Below are 12,215 nucleotides of genomic sequence, written 5' to 3'. Positions count from 1 at the left end.
GCTCTGCGGGCGCGGGGGGGCGGGGCCACCGGGCAGGGGGCGGGGTTACCGGGCAGGGGGCGGGGCCAGCCCGGCTCCGTGCGGGCCCTCACGCGCCGCGGCCGCCGCCCGCTCGCTCGCCGCACGTAGGCGCCGCTTAAAGGGGCAACGCGGCGGGTCCCGGCGACCTGCGGCCGCGGGGCGGTGCTGCCGCCGAGCCCTGTGGGGACCCGACCTCCGCCGGAGCTGCTGCCCCGGTGCCGACCGCGCGGGCCCCAGCGCACGGAGCCGGTGCCCTTTTAAGACGGGAGCTGCCGGTGCCGGTGGTTTTATTTACATGGGGGCTCGGGGGCGTCACGTGACGGGCAGAGCCGAGCGCGGCGGGGCCATGGCGTGCACCGGCGATGACGGTCGGTGTGGGCACCGGGGGGGGGGCGGGAGCCGGGGGATGCCGGGTGTACTGGGTCAGGCAGGGTCCCGGGCAGGCACCGGAGGGAAGGGTGAATGCGGGCCCTGGGGGGGTCTCGTCCGGACCTGGGGGATCTGGGTCAATGGGAGTCCGGGGGTCCTGGGTGGGCTGGCGCGCACATGGGGGGATTTAGGTTAACGGGGGTCCCGGGAGGGCTGACGTGCACCGGGGTCCGGGTCGATGAGGAGCCTGGGGCTCACGGGCAGGCTGGTGTGGGGTGGGTGGGCTGGCTCCGTGGGAGTCCCGGGGGGGTGATGTGCACCGGGGAGGGTGGCTGGGGTCAGTGGGCAGCCCTGGGCAGACGCGGGCACACAGGTCAGAGGCAGGGCTTGGTGCTCCCGTGGCCCCTGGGCAGTGGTGCCCGATGCACAGCGGGGGGTCAGAGCGGGGTGCGGGTGGGCCTGGGGTCGGTGCCGGGCTGACGGCCCCTGCAGGCTCCTGGGTGGAGCTGCGCTGCGGCCCCGGGGGCCCTGAGCCCGAGCCCTTGCGGCTCTCCTCCTGCCATGCCGACGTGGAGCGGATGCTGCTGGAGGCACAGCTGGAGACCGAGAGCGGCGACGGGTGAGTCCCAGGGACCCAGCAGGGGGTGAGCCGGGGGCCTTGGGGTGGCACAGGCCTGGTGACCGGGGGTTGCTTTGCAGTGCCCTGCTCCTGATGGGCTCCCCAGTCTGGGATGAGGATGGAGCGAGTTCGGCCAGCGAGCGGCCTGGGGACAGCGACCTGCGGCCTCCCTGCAGCCAGCCCCAGCCAGGCTGCCTGCACCCCCGGCAGGTGAGGGAGCTACACGGTGCTCTGCGCCCTGTACCATGTCCTGTGCTGTGCTCACTGCGCCCCTGGTCTTACCTGTCCTGTACCTCTTCCTAGTGGGATGTGCCGGATGAAGCTGAGCGGAGGGAACAGCGCCTGCCAGCATCCCTTAACTGGGCCTGTGCCCGCCACCCTCAGCATCTCTCTCCAAAGTAAGGCCATGTCCTGTGCCCTCTTGCGGTGCTCTGCCCTCCTCCATTCCCCGTTAACTGTGCGCTTTTCCCAGGGAGTTTGCCTTTGTGTGCTCCCCGCAGCCAGTGCTGTGGAGCCTGCAGGGAGGAGCAGTGGGGAGAAAGAAGAAACTGTTCAGTTCAGAGCTGCTGCTGCTCTTCATCCCCTCGCTGCTGCTCAGCCACGTGCTGACACTGGGGCTTGGGTGAGTTTCTGATGGGCCTGACCTGGGCTTGGATGCATTCAGGGGAAGCCCTGCACTGATCTGTGTCTGTAGCCTGGGAGCCCCTGGCTGGCCCAGCCCAGGAGGCTGCCCTCATGGAGCTGGGCTGCGGAAACACTCCTGGATGTAGAATGGTCTTCCTTGGGTGCTGCTCCGAGCATCTCTGCGGGGTCACTTACAGTCTCTCTTTCCAACCCAGGATCTACATTGGGAAGCGACTGGCAGCCTCCTCGGCCAACCCACTGTGAAGAGCTGGAACCAGTGAGGCTCGGTGTGGGGGGAGTCTGGGCATCAGCGCAGCCCAACTGCTCCCAGGCTTCCTGGCTGTGGCACGAAGCACCGTCTCCCCTTGTCCCTTCTTTAGCCCCAGCCCAGGAGCTGATCCCGCTCTCCCATGTAGACAGAAGCGCACTGATGGCAGCTCCCGGGGCAGGCAGCCCCTGCCCCCCCATCCCTTGGTTACGGGTCCATGTTCCTCCTTTTTAACACAGACTGTAAATATGGCTCCTGAGCTGCACCACAGCGTGCGAGTAAAGAGCACTGAGTCACCGGCAGCACCAGACCCACACAGCCCAGCACCGGGTGAGCAGGCAAGCTCCCCAGGGCATTGTGGCATTCCTATGGGCTCAGGCTGCAGGAGCTCCCTGCCTGTTGGGGTGCTGGGGGGGTTGCCTGGCTGTGAAAGGGCCCCTGCTTGGCCTGTATGCATGCAGGGATGAGTGCTGGGCTCATAAACAGTTTTCAGCCCTGCTATAGCATGTATGGCTGGTGCATTAGGGCTTTATTAGCCATGACTGGGGCAGCGGGGAGCCCAGTGCTGGTGGCCAGGGACTGCAAAGCCAGATGTGGCAGGAGAGCTGGTGCTGCAAATCCAGATGTGGCAGGAGAGCTGGTACTGCCCAGGCTGCACACAGACCTGGCTGGGCCAGAGGGTTGTTTCTGGTGCTGTGGCATGGGGTGTGAAGATGAGGGACAAAGGACAGGAGCTGCCCCTGGTGTTGTGAGTGGGAGGAAAGAGCTGGCCCCATGCTGGCAGGGGGCTGGTTGTCCTGTGCATGCCATGGTCCCCAGGCAGTTGAGGGTGGAGGGAGGAAGATCCTTTCCAGTGTAGCGTGGTGCTGAGGGGCTGCGTGGCTCAGAGCTCAGCTGGGACATGGTGGGTGTGCGGCCACTTGGGCTCAGCAGGAACCTTGCCTCTGGCCTCTGGAGCACTGGGGTGGGGAAAAGTCTGGGGACAGGGAGGCCCCAGCCCTGGGGACACCTGAAGGTGTCAGGAGCCAGCCCTGGCAGGACACAAGGTGGCTGTGGCCTGTACTGGGGCACGCAGAGAGCTCCTGGGTTCTGCAGGGTGCAAGTGGGGGTCCAGCGGGCAGGAACAGGGCCGTTGGCACAGCGGGAGCGGGGTCACGGCGAGGTTTTCCATCCCTGGCAGATGGGGCTGCTGCGGGTTCGGGCTCAGAGCTGTGAGAGGCGCTTGAACCTGGGGGACGGCAGCGGCGGCGACTTCGGGCCTTTGTTTCCGTCCGCCGGGGTTGATGGGGTCACCTGCCAGCGGGAGGCGCCGTTACCGGGCGCTGGGGCCGTTACCGGGGGCGGGCCGGGCCGGGGGGTACCTTCCCTCCGGCGGCGTCGCTGAGCTCCAGGAAGGTCTCGTACACGGCGGAGCTGATCCTGCGCGGCAGCGGCGGGGCTCTGCTGGCGCTCTTCACGCGGCCCCCGAAGCCGGTGGGTGACGGGGACGGCCCTGCGGGGGGGGGGGGGGGTCATCCACCGGCGAGCCTGCGGGGCCCGTGGGGGTGCCGGGGGCTGCTGGGGCCAGCTCGCTCCTGTCCGCGGGGCTGCAGCGCGATGGGGCGAGAGCCCAGCCGGGAGAGGGGGGCTGTGGAGCTCAGCTCAGCACCCAGACCCATCGGCACCGGGACTGCGATCAGCAGCGAGTGCTCCACGGGGAGCATTGCGTGGGAGGCACTGGAGCCGCATGGGATCTGCCCGTGCTCTTGGTACCCCCGGTGCTCCCGGCTTGCAGCGTCCTGTGGGGCGCTGAGGGTGCTTGGGGGGGGGCTCGTACCCGCCCTGCTAGGACTGGGGCACAGCCCTGAGCCTGGCTATGGGGCTGGGGCTGTACCTGTGGGGCTCAGCTGGGCACCGGCGCGGCTTGGCCCCGGCTGCTTCCCGGCGGAGCTGCTCTCGCTCACGTGGGAGAGTCTCCGCTTCTCGTCCTGGGTGCAGAGGGAGGTTCAGCACCGCGGGGGCTCACGGGGGGGGCATCGCAGGAGCCTCTGGTGGGGCTGGGGAGCGCCAGGACCCTGCCTGCAGCCCCGAGCTCCTGCTCTGTGCCCCCTCTCTGCTGCTCCTGCCACCGGCACCTCGAGTCCCACCCGTGCTGGGGTCCCTGGTGCTGCAGGAGGCCTGGGGAGCATGAGCGGACGCCGGGAGGAGAGGAGGCGCTGGGGCCGGGCTGAGCCTCACCTTGGGCTCCGGCAGCTCCGAGATGGACTGCCACAGGTCCTGCCGCCGGTGCCCAAAGAAGGTGCTGGAGCGGTTTTCCCTGCACTCGGTCCTGCGCTCCTCACTCTCGGTGGGTTTTGGGGTTGGGGGGGTCTCCGTGCTGGGGAGCATTGGGGCTGGTGAGGGGCGGGCAGGCAGCAGGGGACGGGGAGCAGGGCTATGGCATGGGCCAGCCAGACCCAGCACCATCTCCACCGTGGGTGCTTGGCAGGCACAAGCCAGCAGGACCAGCTCAGGTACCAGGGGAGCCTGGGGGCTGCATACGGGGTGTCTCTGCTCCGTGCCACCCACGTGGGGGACCCCCGGGATGTGCCTGGAGCAGGGCACTGGTCTGGGCTGAGGTGCTGAGGACAGCTCAGGGGCAGCAGGGAGGGGTGAGGGCGGGGGGAGCTCGGGGCCGTGCTCCCACCACGGCACTTGCCTGTCTCCACAGTGGCTCAGCCGGTTCCAGTCGGGGCCCCAGGCCGTGGACCGGGGGCGTCCGGGGCGCTGGTCCTCGAACCAGACCTGAGAGCACAGGGAGCAGGGAGGGAGGAGATTGCGGAGCCCCCAGGGCCTGCCCTGGCTCTGCCTGGGGTTGTGCCACCCCACGGCAGTGCTGTCGTCCCCCCAGGGTCCCCCATGCACAGAGCCCCTCGCCCTGCTGCATCTCCAGCCCCACGGGTCGGTCCCTGCTGCCCCAGACCTGACCTGGCCTGCGCGGTGTCACCCGCGGGTGCTGCGCTCAGCACTCACCATCTCCCGCAGCCCGTACTGGCTCTCCACCTTGGCCCGCAGCTGCCCGAAGCACTGCTCCATGCGCTCGTGGAACGGCCGCAGGTCCTCTGTCACCTTCTGCCCGTGGAGCCGGATCCCCTCCGCCAGCAGCGGCACCTGCAGGAGGACAGGGACAGGGCCACCGGGACTGCGGAGCCCCCGGGCTGGGGCACTGGGGCTGGTGGGTGCTGAGGTCCGTACCTGCCAGGCGATCAGGTCCTTCAGCTTCTCGATGTTCTCCTCGTCCTCGGGGTGCTCCCGCAGGTAGGACTCCTGGAAAAAGGCCTGCAAGGAGCTGGCTCAGCGCTGCCGGGGGGCCGGCTCATCCCCACGCCGGCAGGGGACAGCACAGCTACCGTGTCCTCACCATCTCGTACTTGGCGAAGCCCCCCATGACAGCAGGGTCCACAATGCCGCTGAGCAGCATGGAGAGAGGGTTGATGGGCAAGCCGGGGTCCTGCTGGTGCCGGTTGATCTCGCTCATGATCTTCTCGTTGGTTTTCATCATGGTCTCGATGGCGTTTTCCAGGGGGGAGATGATGGTCTGTGCCCGGGGAGGGGAGGTCACAGCCGCTGGCCCCGTGACCTGCCCAGCCTGGGCAGGGTGGCAGCGAGGGCCCTCCCCAGCGCCGGGGCTGCTCCTCTCATGCCACAACACCCCTTGGACCCTGGCACCAGCTCCTGCCCCTGAGCCAAGGCTTCAGGAGGAGGCACTGGAAGTGCTGGTCCCGGCACGGAGCAGAGGCTGCAGCAGGGCTGGTCCTGCAGGCCAGGGTTGGACGTGGCAGCTCTCATGCAGCCCCTGTGCTCGGCGCAGCACTGACGGCCCAGCCGGGGCATTCCCGTGTCCTCCCACAGCACCTGAGCCACTGGGCTCTGGCACCTCCCTCTGCGAAAGGTGTGAAACCCACACATGGTGCTGCTGGAACCCCTCCAGTGCTGCTGCTGCTCCCACACGTGGCCTCCTGCGCCCCACGGAAGAGATGGGCACCCAGTGGGTGAGCGCCCAGACCAGGGCCTGTCGCTGGGTCCGTGCCACCAGCACCAGTCGGGGGGTGCCAGGGAGTCTCCTTGCCCACGATCAGCAGCAGCCCTGGGTACGTGCCCTGGGACACGGCTCCCTGCAGCACCGGCCCAAGCCCAGCCCTGGGGCAGGGGGTCAAGGCGATGCCAAAGGGGGTCATGCCCAGTGCCTGGCAGTGGTGGCAGCCGGGCTCTGTGCTCAAAGCACCACAGGGCCACAGGAGCGAGCTGGGGATTTGAGTGCTGGGGGGCTGGATCTGGTTTGCACTGAGAGCAGGGGCTGCTGGGGCAGGGGCTGCTGGGGCAGGGGCAGGACCTGCTCCTGCACCCGGGTTTGAGCAGCTTGAGCTTGGGGAGCCCAGAAGGGGAAGGGGGGGGCAGCACCCCTGCCTGGGTCTGTGTGCTGCTGTCTGGGGGAGGGATGCCCCCAGAGGTTCCTGCTGCCCCCGAACCCCCTCACCGTGGTGGTGGAGGTCACCGCGAACCAGCGGAGGATGCCAGGCAGGGGATAGGCTGTCAGGAAGCTTGTCCGCTCGATCCACATGTTCTGTGGGAAGCGAGGGGGTCAGCCCAGCACCCTGGGACACCCCATGGGGCAGGGGACTCCCTCCTCCCTATCCCATGGGCACAGAACCACCACCTCCCCATCCCAGGTCTGGGACCCCCCCTGTCTTGCTTGAACCCCCCCCCTTCTGTGGACACTCAGCTCCTCACAGGCCCCCTGCACTCACTGCAAATTCATTGTCTGGGTCCTTTGGGCCTTTCTTGAAGGGTCGCGAGTAGCTGAACCTCTGGACGTGGTTGGCTCTGTAGAAACTGGAGGGCAGGAAGGGCAGAGGGTGGGAAAGGTCCCTGTTTGGCCCTTTCCATGCGGAGCAGGGCAGCAGCAGCCTCTCCATGCCAGGACACTCACTTGGTGATCTGCTCTGGGATGCTCCGGTCCTTGAACCGGCCCCTGGCTTCCTCTGCCGGCTGCACGGTGAAACACTGGATGTCTGCGGGAGTGAAGGAGCCACCAGCACCACTGCAGGGACACGGTGTGGGGGACCCATGTGGGGAAAATGGCCCAGGAACCAGCCCTCCTGTCCGGCCCGTGCTTGGAGGGTCTCTGCCTGCCCATCCCTGCTCGGAGGATCCCTCCCTGCCCATCCCTGTCAGAGGATCCCTGCCTGCCCATCCCTGCTCAGAGGATCCCTCCCTGCCCACCCCTGCTCATAGGATACACTGTCCTGGGGAGCCAGTGATGTCCTGCCCAGGGGGACTCGTGCTCTTGAGCCTCTCAGCGCTGGGGAAGGGGCTCAGCAGCTGCAGCTCGAAGTCCTCCCGGCGCTCATACTCCTTGCCCCGATAGATGAAGACCTTGTTCTGCAGGGAGGAGGAGACAACTTGTCCCTCCTGAGAGAAACATTGCCCAAGGCCAGCAGCTGGGGGAAAAGGGAATTGAGGCATGTGCAGGTGATGGGTGAAGCCAACACAGCTTCACTAAGGACAAAGTGTGCCTGATAAATCTGCCCTTCTGTGCCAGGGTTACGGTGTTGGGGGATAAGGGAAGAGCCGCTGACACCACCATCCTGGCCTTGCACAAGACATGTGGCACTGTCCTGCACAGGACCCCTGTCTCTAAGCTGGAGAAACATGGATTTGACAGATGGACCACTCAGTAGATAAGGAATTGGCTGGATGGACTCATTCAAAGAGTGGAGCTGTTGGAATGAATCCAGAGAAGGCCACCAGGATGGTCTCCAGCGGGGCTACAGGGAACCTGGAGAGGGGCTTTGGACAAGGGCCTGCAGGGACAGGCCAAGGGGAATGGCTTTAACCTGCCAGAGGAGAGATGGAGATGAGTGCATGAGAAGGGGCAGGGCCAGGACCCCAGCTCCTGTGGCCATGGCACCAGGATGCTCACCCGCAGGAACGGGGGGAAGCCCTGCCCGTAGTAGCCCACGGCAAAGTAATCCGGGCTGGGCCGCAGCACCTTCAGGATCTTCTCATAGAAGCCGGCTTCCTGCTGCTGCAGGAGAGGGGTGGGAATGGGGATGGGATGGGAGCGGCCATGGGCAGGAGCGCTGCGGCCCCCCCGCTCCCCCTGCTCTCGGCAGGTGTCACTCACCAGGATGTCACTCAGCAGCTCGTAGTCAAAGACCTCGCTCTCGTACTGCTCCGCCAGCTCCTTGCAGATGTGGATGGCCTCTTCCCACATCTGTAGGAGATGGAGCTGGGGGTGAGCCGGGGCAGGGAGGCACTGGGGCTTCCAGAAGGGACCGGCCCCATCTGCAGCGAGGACGGGGGGGGGGGCTGGTGGTCCAGCTGGGTGCTGGTGGCTGCAGGAGGACTTGGCTTCCCACCATCTCCAGCCGCTGAGCCCCCCAGCATGAGCAATTCCTCTCCTGGGGTGTCCCAGCTGCTGGCCCCAGGCAGTATGAGGGCTGGGGGCTGAGAGTGGGGTGGGATGGAATGAGATGGGATTGGATGGGATGGGACAGGATGGGACATGATGGGATGAGATAGGATGGAAGAGAATGGGGTGGGACGGGACGGGACAGGATGGGGTGGGATAGGACGGGCTGGGGTGGTACGGGGTGGGACAGGGTGGAAAGGGACAGTATGGTGTGGGATGGGTGCACAGGGGGAAGCACAGCCTCAGCAGCTGGGTGGCTGTGGGTGAACCACCCACCCCGGCCTCCCTGCAGGGCAGCTCCAGCCCCACCACCGCGGTGGGGAGCGAGGTTGGGCCGGGATGGGGCTGGAGGCTGGGAGCGGGGGACAGCGGGAGGAGGCAGCCGCGGCACGGCCGCGCTCACCTTGCCCTGGTCGAAGTAGCGGATGATCTGGTTGTAAAGCGCCTCCTTGAGCTGGCGCTGGGTGCGCAGCGCGGGCCCGTGCGCGCCCTGCACCGGCGCCGTGCTCGCCTCGTCCGACCACTGCCCGGGACAGCGGAGCCCGTCACGGCGAGCCCCGGCCGCCCCGCGGCCCCGCGGCCCCGGTGCCCACCTTGAGCAGCCGCGCGTGCAGCAGCAGCGTGTAGGCGCCCTCCGTGTAGTTCTCGTAGCTGACGTGCAGGTCCCGCAGCTTGTACAGGTACCTGCGAGCGGGCCGCGGGTGGGCTCCGGACCCGGAGCCCCGCACCCGCCCCGCGGCAGCTCCGCCGTCCCCGCCCGTGCCCCGGGGCCGAGCAGGGGCAGCGCCGGGACCTCCGCCGGCCGCGCTCACCTGATGTACATGGCCTGGCGCCCGATCTCCTTGTAGAAGTTCTGGGAAGAGCGCACGAGGCCATTTGAGCGGCCCCGGGAGGGGCCGGTGCCACCGCCCCCCCCACCCGCCATGTGCCACCGCTCCCCATCGGCTCGGACCCGGAGGTGCCTCCCAGCAGGTACCTCCCGGGTTTGGCACCGGGCACACCGCATCCCTGCTGTGCCAGGGGACGGGGGGGGCATGGGGCTGAGCCCCGGGGCGGAGGCACGGGGCAGGTGCCCACCAGCAGGTTAACAGTGCAGCTCATGCTGTAGGTTTTGTTCTCGTCGTTCCTCACGGCCCGGTAGTCGAGGAGCCGCTCCAGGAGCCCCGTCACCAGTGCCACGAAGCTCTGCCCGGGCTCGGCCAGCTCGGGGTGCGCCTGGCAGCAGCTCAGCAGGCTGGGGAGGGCAGGGGGTGACAGGGGCACTGTGCTCAGCCCCAGCCCCGCTCCTTGTGCTGGGGCGGGGGAGAGGGGGCAGGAGGGGCAGCAGGAACAGAGAGCAAAGTGTGCTCATAGGGAGAGAGCTGAGAGATTCATCTGCCTGGCACAGGGATCTGTGATGGGCATCACGGGGCAGGAGCAAGGCCTGGGTAGGGCAGGAACATTGCTGGGGCAGGAGCATTGCCTGGGCAGCAGTGGTGTGCAAAGGGCACACGATGATGCCGGGGCAGGAGTTTTCCTCCCCTTAAGTCCTGCCCCAGCTCAGAGCACAGTGAGGAGCAGGCTGGCTGAGGCAGTGTGGGGCAGGAGGACAGCAGAGGCTCAGGGGGGCACACTCACATGCTCTCAAAGAGCTGCTTGTACTGCTCATCCCCGCGGCCGCCCTCCACCTCAGTGTCCAACTGCCGCAGGATCTCATCCTCAAACTGCAGAGATGTACGTGAGCAGTGCTGGGAGCTGGGATGGGCAGGGCTGGGGCCGTGGAGCTGCAGCACTGGGGCAGGAGGCTCCCAACAGCCTCAGGCTCAGCCGCTGCAGCCCCTTCCCCAAGGACCCCCCTGCACTGAGTGGTCCCTGTTCCCCTGCCCTGTGAGGAGCAGGGTCCAGCACCAGGCACCCACCCGGGCAAAGCTGCGGGTGAGCTGGTACTCGCAGAGCATCATGTCAAAGAAGATGGGGATGGTGGCCTTGCGCAGCTCTGGCTCCGGCACCAGCGTCATCTCCAGGATGGGGCCCACCATGCCCGGGATGAACTCAATCTTGCGGGGGCCTGGGATTGGGAATGGGAAGGCCATGCTGCAGGCAGACACCAACCCAGATTGGGGAGGCTGCCTGCAGGGAGTGAGGGCTCACAGCTGATCACAGTGCTGGGGGCTCACGCACCACAGCTTTGCCTGGTTGCAGATGGCACATCCCACAGGCTCACACATCCCACCCAGCCCATCCCAGAGCATCCCCCGGCTCACGCATCCCACCCTGCACATCCCAGAGCATCCTCCAGGCTCACGCCTGCCAAGCCTCATCCCTGCCGGCTTGCACACCCTGCTCATGCCTGCAGCCCCCGATGCCACCCTCCAGCACCATTCCAGGGGCCATGCTGGTGACCACCAGACACCAGACCCTCGCCAAGCCCCCATGGCTATGCCACGCTCACCAAGGTTGTACCACATGTCCCGAATGGACGCTCCAATGGTGGCTCTCATGTCCCCGTACCTGCCAGGACAGCTTTGGTCAGCACCCCGAGCAGGATGTGATCCAAGTACAGCCCAACCGGCTCACCCCAAATCCCAGCCCCACAGCATGGCAGCCGCCTGAAGTGGAGCTGCAGAGCCCAGCCCCACGGTGCTGCGGCAGGGCAGGGGCAGCCGGAGGAGCTGAGGGCAACTCACTTGGCCAGGATGCTGCTGCGCTTGGCCTGGGAGAAGTTCTCGAGCTGCAGCGAGTCTTGGGTCAGGAAAGCCACGGCCAAGTGGAAGTAATTGTTCCAAAGCTGCAGTGGGGACAGGGCAGAGCTGGCACAAGGGGTGGGGGCAGAGCTGGGGACACACGGGGTCCCCTCGCCCTGGGCTGGAGCAGCGCCCTCACCTGTAGCTCGAAGCTGTCCTCGCTCAGGAACATCTCGGTCAAGGTGGAGGCAAACTGGTTGATGGTGCGCAGGAACTCCCTGTGGGTGCTGGGGTCAGTGGCTCTGCCTGTCCCAGTGCCACAGGCAGGGCCCGATGCTGCCGCTGCACCAGTCCTGCCCAGTGGCATCCCCACTGATGCCATCAGGTGTCCAGCAACAGCTCCCCACTCCCCGGGAGCCCCAAAGCCCACCAATAGGGCTGCAATGGGGCTGCACTGTCCCAGGGCAGAGCAGGAGGCATTTGGAGCTGCCCTGAACTGGACCCAGAGTGCTGAAGGTGTTTGGAGGGGGCTGAGTGAGCTTTAGGCTCCGTGCTCCAGTGTCTGGGTACCCTGTACCCCAGAGACACCCCAGGTCCAACATCCCCCCATGGGTCAGGGGTCCACACCGATTCTGCACCATGCTCATCACCATCCAGTCGCACGGGTACACTGCCTTGCCAATCAGGTCCTTGAAGAGGATGAAGGTCTCCATGAGGAAATCCTGGTGGGAAGGAGATGTCAAGAGCTGGGCTCGACCACGATACCCTCCCAGGTGATGCTGTGCTGGACGCTGGGGCTGGAGCAGCCTCACCACCCACCAGCTTCACCTCCATGGAGCAGGGATGAGCACCCAGGGGTGGGTGGCACCAGTGCTGGGTGCCCAGGTACAGGCACTGGGACCAGTGGGACACCCCAGCCAAGACATAGGGTGGAGAGGCAGGGGGTTGCCGGTGATGGAGGGCCCGGGTCACTGCATGGGGCAGCACTCACCATCAGCTCGGCCCGGGAGGGGAACGCCTTGATGTAAGATCTGTAATGTTCCATGTCCATCTGGCTCAGGATGGCAGCCATGCAGGCCACATAGTGACTCTGTGGGACAGGAGCTGGTCAGACACTGCTGGGGTCCCATCGGTGTGCTGGGGGTGGGGTTCCCTCTCTGCCACTGAAGGGGTGTACTGGGGATGGGATCCGATGGTTGGCACCATGGGGGGTTCCGA

General features: G+C 66.7%; 2 protein-coding genes across 4 annotated transcripts in view; one reads left to right on the top strand and one right to left on the bottom strand.

Annotated features, from left to right (window-relative positions):
* The window catches only part of LOC134170636 (BCL2/adenovirus E1B 19 kDa protein-interacting protein 3-like), a 35,833-nt gene extending 33,630 nt beyond the window's left edge, over positions 1-2,203 (top strand). Inside the window, exons 2-7 of one of the 2 annotated variants that reach the window (XM_062632196.1) lie at positions 352-389; positions 883-1,009; positions 1,090-1,219; positions 1,313-1,407; positions 1,482-1,631; positions 1,849-2,203. In XM_062632196.1, the coding sequence (XP_062488180.1) occupies positions 368-389; positions 883-1,009; positions 1,090-1,219; positions 1,313-1,407; positions 1,482-1,631; positions 1,849-1,897 (573 nt within the window). In that variant the 5' untranslated portion in view covers positions 352-367 and the 3' untranslated portion in view covers positions 1,898-2,203. Of the gene's footprint in view, positions 1-132; positions 390-882; positions 1,010-1,089; positions 1,220-1,312; positions 1,408-1,481; positions 1,632-1,848 lie in introns of those variants that run through there. The other variant, XM_062632195.1, reaches the window with a different exon arrangement.
* An 819-nt stretch (positions 2,204-3,022) lies between these two features.
* The window catches only part of LOC134170628 (dedicator of cytokinesis protein 2-like), a 48,382-nt gene continuing 39,189 nt past the window's right edge, over positions 3,023-12,215 (bottom strand). For both annotated transcript variants that reach the window (XM_062632169.1, XM_062632171.1), the window contains exons 29-52: positions 11,989-12,087; positions 11,625-11,719; positions 11,197-11,275; positions 11,001-11,101; positions 10,766-10,824; positions 10,233-10,381; positions 9,952-10,037; positions 9,412-9,568; positions 9,147-9,187; positions 8,928-9,018; positions 8,738-8,857; positions 8,047-8,136; positions 7,843-7,947; positions 7,160-7,301; positions 6,850-6,931; positions 6,668-6,752; positions 6,397-6,483; positions 5,281-5,457; positions 5,115-5,198; positions 4,893-5,030; positions 4,119-4,664; positions 3,775-3,868; positions 3,263-3,393; positions 3,023-3,194 (exon numbers count right to left, since the gene is read on the bottom strand). In XM_062632169.1, the coding sequence (XP_062488153.1) occupies positions 3,105-3,194; positions 3,263-3,393; positions 3,775-3,868; positions 4,119-4,664; positions 4,893-5,030; positions 5,115-5,198; positions 5,281-5,457; positions 6,397-6,483; positions 6,668-6,752; positions 6,850-6,931; positions 7,160-7,301; positions 7,843-7,947; positions 8,047-8,136; positions 8,738-8,857; positions 8,928-9,018; positions 9,147-9,187; positions 9,412-9,568; positions 9,952-10,037; positions 10,233-10,381; positions 10,766-10,824; positions 11,001-11,101; positions 11,197-11,275; positions 11,625-11,719; positions 11,989-12,087 (2,928 nt within the window). In that variant the 3' untranslated portion in view covers positions 3,023-3,104. The remainder of the gene's footprint in view (positions 3,195-3,262; positions 3,394-3,774; positions 3,869-4,118; positions 4,665-4,892; positions 5,031-5,114; positions 5,199-5,280; positions 5,458-6,396; positions 6,484-6,667; positions 6,753-6,849; positions 6,932-7,159; positions 7,302-7,842; positions 7,948-8,046; positions 8,137-8,737; positions 8,858-8,927; positions 9,019-9,146; positions 9,188-9,411; positions 9,569-9,951; positions 10,038-10,232; positions 10,382-10,765; positions 10,825-11,000; positions 11,102-11,196; positions 11,276-11,624; positions 11,720-11,988; positions 12,088-12,215) is intronic.

This window comes from Pezoporus occidentalis, unplaced genomic scaffold, assembly GCF_034315485.1.
Source record: "Pezoporus occidentalis ecotype Australia unplaced genomic scaffold, CSIRO_AGI_Poc_V1 ctg386, whole genome shotgun sequence".
Lineage (NCBI taxonomy): Eukaryota > Metazoa > Chordata > Aves > Psittaciformes > Psittacidae > Pezoporus > Pezoporus occidentalis.
Note: the sequence above shows the minus strand (reverse complement) of the source record. Positions and strands in the feature narration are given on the sequence as shown.